This window comes from Montipora capricornis, chromosome 12 (genome assembly GCF_036669925.1).
Source record: "Montipora capricornis isolate CH-2021 chromosome 12, ASM3666992v2, whole genome shotgun sequence".
Classification (NCBI taxonomy): Eukaryota; Metazoa; Cnidaria; class Anthozoa; order Scleractinia; family Acroporidae; genus Montipora; species Montipora capricornis.
Window position 1 is genome coordinate 29,332,438 of NC_090894.1, and position 4,510 is coordinate 29,336,947.

The window sequence follows — 4,510 nt, forward strand, 5'->3', positions numbered from 1 at the left end:
GGCAACATTTTTTTAAAAAGATCTGCCAGACAATTTTTCAGTTATTATTAAAATAGACGAAAATCGGCATTTTTGCCATTTGTGAAAAACCTGTCTGTCTATACTGTCTATACATGATTAATTTTTTCTTGCTAAGGAAATCCTGAAATTTTAAGGTGGGGATAATTATACAACTAGTTTTTGAGAAAAAGGCCTTAAGTTTGTAAAGTCTAGTTTCCAGCTCCCACTTCACGAGCTCGGCCACTATATTTAACATTTTCCCCTGATTTGAGTTTATTTGTTTGAGAAATTTACATTTTACATCAATTGCAACGACTAACACTTCAGAAGAGATGTCCTGTTGCTTTAATTTCACAGATTTGAAAATCTTGATCATTTTCTTCGGAAAACTGTAGTAAGCCAGCCTAAAAGGAGGCAAAATCCTTAATTATTAGGCCACCAAAGGTAGTCATAATACTGAATTTAAAGTGCTACTATGATCAAAAATCCTTCCTTTTTTTCTTCAGATTTTGAAAGCGTGTTCATTTAACACCTAACTGGCAAAATTTTGAGCTTTGAGTTTTATCCAAAGGATGTTTACTTTGAGTGCAAGTTTTGGATTTCATGGTCTGCCATTACTCACGTTCAAAACTGACCGATTGGCCCTCAGAGGGTTGGATGTAGGGAAAAATGATGTCATTTACTCACTAGCTTAAAATTTCAGTGTGTAAACGCAATTTATTATGTATGCAAAACATGGGTTTAAAAGTATGAAAGCCCGAAACTCCCGTGCTGCATATTAATTCAGCCCCGTACACATCAGCCATTCTTAAACAAGTGAGTCTTTGACGTCATTTTCTCCTCGATCCAGCTCTGTCAAGATTTTAAAGTTAGTAATGGTGTACCAATAAATTAGAAAATTCCAGTCAAAATAAACAGGTCTCTTTTTATAAAATCAGAACTTAAAACTTGGGTCACTTAATATTAAGTTAACATACTTTTGAAATCCAAAGAAATAAAAGAATTGCTTTTTTGGTCGTAGTAGCACTTTAAGGGAAAAATGTCTCCAGGTGGCACTATTTAAAGGAATGCTACCACAAGGCAGTCATAATTACGAGAAATGTCAAAGCTTACACAGCTTTTCTAATAGGCTCTTGTGGATCACTGCAAGACATGCCTTATGATGAATCTTTTTCTTTCGATCCTCAGGATTTTCATTCTCAAAGTTAGTGGGTATAGTGGACTTACTTTTCCAATCACATCCTCCTAACTGAAACACTTCCACTGATAACTCTCTTGAAGACTTTTGTATGCCTTTGAAGCCACCAACCACATAAAGGGCTTCCTGAATGCATACCATGTTTGCAGCTTGACGACACACGGTTAGGTTACTCATGACTTGCCATTCATCAGTTGATGGGTCATATACCTCACAAGACTTCAATATGGTACAACCTTCCTCATTTTCACTTGTGCCACCTGCTATATAGACCTTTCCATTCATGGCTGCTCCAAAAGCATTATATCTTGCCTCATTCATAGCTGCAACCTCCTCCCATGTGGCTAAAATAGGATCAAACCTTTCCACTGTTTTAACTGCTTGGTAAGAATCAACATCACTTCCTCCTACTAAGTAAAGGTGTCTTTTATCACTGACTAAACAAGCTCCATGATAGCGAAGAGTTGGTGGATCAGCCACAGCCTCACAAACATTCTCATCAAGCTTATAGAGAATAATGGCATCTTTAAATATTGAGAAAGTAGATAATGCATAGATGCAACCATCTAGAACTGATAAACAAGAACAATTATCCCAACCATGCCTTCCTTCAACTGTCCCCCAGGAATTAGTGGAAGATAGAAAATATTCTATTACTCGAGATTTTCCTGGTCCAACACTCTGTCCCCCGAAAATGCAGACTTTATCTCTGTATTGAACAACAGCATGATCTTGATGTTCAAATAACATGTCTGGAAAGTGATACCAAATGTCATCCTGGGGTGCATAGCATAAGGCTGTTCTGCCACCACAAACAAAAATCACATCTGTGTACCTCTCCAAGCACTTCCTGGGTGGCTTAGTGGCATTTTCGCAGAAGGGATCAAAAATGCACTTCATGGATCTCAACACAAAATATAAAGTCTCCTTGCTTGTTGCTACCAGTTCTTCATTGATCAGTTCGTTGAAGAGAAAGTCATGAGACATGGATTTCAGACGGACTTGACTCAACAATTCAGCAAAGTTGCTTTCTCGTTCACTCTTCTTGTGAGACACCCACTTTACTATTCCCTTAAAAATTTCTTCCTCGGAGCCAACAGTGACACAATCGCTGGAAACCCATTTCATGACTTTTACAATATCGAGCTTCAGGAAGTCATCTGTTTCCATGACTGAACTGAAATTTGAGTTAATAAACTCGCAGGACTCCTCCATTAATTCCAAACACCGATACTTGTCAGCAAAGTAGTAATTGAAAATGCAGTTTTCAATTGTAATGTTTTCCTCCAAAAAATCACAAGTCAAAGTTTTTAAACCTGGTAAAAGAAGATAATCTGCTGCTGCCAATAAGTCGTAGGCATTCTCCTTAGTGACTGCAACATTACCAGTGTAAATGTATTTAAAAACTTCTTCCATGACTGACCCCGTTGCTTCTTCAAGTTCTATCCTGATGAACTGTTCCTTTCCCTCTCTCATGTCACTGACCAGAAGGGAAAGAAAAAACGGGCTTGCTGCTGCCAACACAAGTCTGTGAGCTTTAATCTCTTTGTCTTTTATTGATACTGTTACATCAAAGAAACTCTCTTTTCTTCTCAGAGCATCCAGACGATCGATAAGTTCCTGACAGTGTTTTGATGGATCTGATGGCATTGGCTGGGAAAGGTCCGCCATATTGGAATTCGATGCGGAAGTATTCAAATCTTCGCTTTCGAACGTTGCTTCTACGTATTCTTCCATGTCAATAGGCGCTAAACTTTGCGACATAATAATGAGTTGGTTAAGAAATTTTAAAAAGTTATCACTGGTTCATAAAGATTAAAGAGAGGAAAATACGGAACGAGTGATCAAGGTCAATTTCAAGCTTGGTACATGTACCACCAACCTTAAACCCAGTCTCTCTCTCCCTCTCTCTCACCTGAAGTTAACTGAAGTTACGGAATTTAAGAGAAAAGACAGTCCCCAGGGGGTAGGGATTGGTAACTTTCGTTTTAAGCAGCCTTCTGGGTACATGCCATAGGTGGGGATTTGTAGATGAAATAATCCTGCAAGGCTGGTTGTACGGCTGTGAGGATATATAATTTTTTTTATTTACCAATACTTTTTTCAGGCACGGCATTACTTCAACAGGGAGTTAAATGATTTGCCGTTACAATTTTTTGAAATTCAAATATAAGCCATAAGAAAACTAGGTATAAGATTACAGATAAATATGTATAGGGTTACTAGCCTGCGTAGCAAGCGGTCCTGTTCGACACGATTTTCCGCAAACTGGCCGCCCGAAAGTTGGGGCAAGAAACTGAGGCAACGCTTGCAAGAAGATCCCATAAAGCGTACACTGGGTTGCCTTTGGTACATGTTACACAAAAAAGGAAGGCACTGAATTGGGTGGTATTGAACTGCAGCGTTCCAGTCAATTTTTTCAAGTGGGGGTCATTAAGAGTTTTTGCGGGGTCACCCACATGTCGCACCAGCAGAGGCCATTTGGCTTACACGTTCCCGCGTTTAATTATTTTGTAATGTTCTGTCCCATTTTGAGGTCTTTTAGTTTTTTAAGCTTTCGTAATAAATTTAGTTTAAAGATTAAAAAACACGGTTTTGAGTAAAATTCACTCGTTTCTTCTTTAAATAAATAGTCTGCAAAAAACTAACTGCAAATTGCTCTGACGGACGTTTTACAGCATGTCTTGCAGTTGCACTAAGCAAACGTTTATTGCACACACTAAGAAAGGACTAGCCTGTGTACAGCCGCCCGCTCTCCAAAAAAAAAAAAACCGGAGAGGAGCGACGCTCCTCTCCGATTTTTTTTTTTCGGAGAGCGGGCGGCTGTACACAGGCTAAGAAAGGACTGAAGGTGTTGTTTCCGCTTCATAATTCCTCTTCTTGTTAGTCTAATCTGATGCCACCAGAAAAGACAAGCCAAAGGACAGATGAAGAAAAAAATAAACATAGTTTTTATATATTACTCTGAATCGAATTCTCATCGAAAGATTAATGACAATCGATCTTAAAAACACGAAAATTTCTGCAGTCTCTGACTTTTATGAATAAACGGAAAGGCCATGATGTTTTGTGAAAAGGAAGGAATTGATTACCGGTACGTGCTAGGCAACCATAAAGATGCATGTGATCACCTTGTGTCAACTGAATGAACTACGGGAAACACAGGGGCAGTCCAAGCTCGGTCTACCATTTATAGACTTCGCATGGGAAAATATATTTTGATCTTATAAATTCTAAAGTGAGCTGCAAATGTAGAAATAAACTTCACTTACCTCTACGTAAAGTTGTCCTCGTCTTTTCTGTGCAATCGGA

At 38.6% G+C, this 4,510-nt stretch overlaps 1 protein-coding gene across 2 annotated transcripts in view; it reads right to left on the reverse strand.

Moving 5' to 3' along the window:
• Positions 1-3,068, reverse strand: part of LOC138026153 (kelch-like protein 3) — a 3,081-nt gene extending 13 nt beyond the window's left edge. Inside the window, exons 1-2 of one of the 2 annotated variants that reach the window (XM_068873367.1) lie at positions 1,228-3,068; positions 1-404 (exon numbers count right to left, since the gene is read on the reverse strand). The exon at positions 1-404 is cut by the window's left edge and continues 13 nt beyond it. In XM_068873367.1, coding sequence (XP_068729468.1) covers positions 373-404; positions 1,228-2,962 — 1,767 coding nt within the window. In that variant the 5' untranslated portion in view covers positions 2,963-3,068 and the 3' untranslated portion in view covers positions 1-372. The other variant, XM_068873366.1, reaches the window with a different exon arrangement.
• Positions 3,069-4,510: the final 1,442 nt, after the last annotated feature.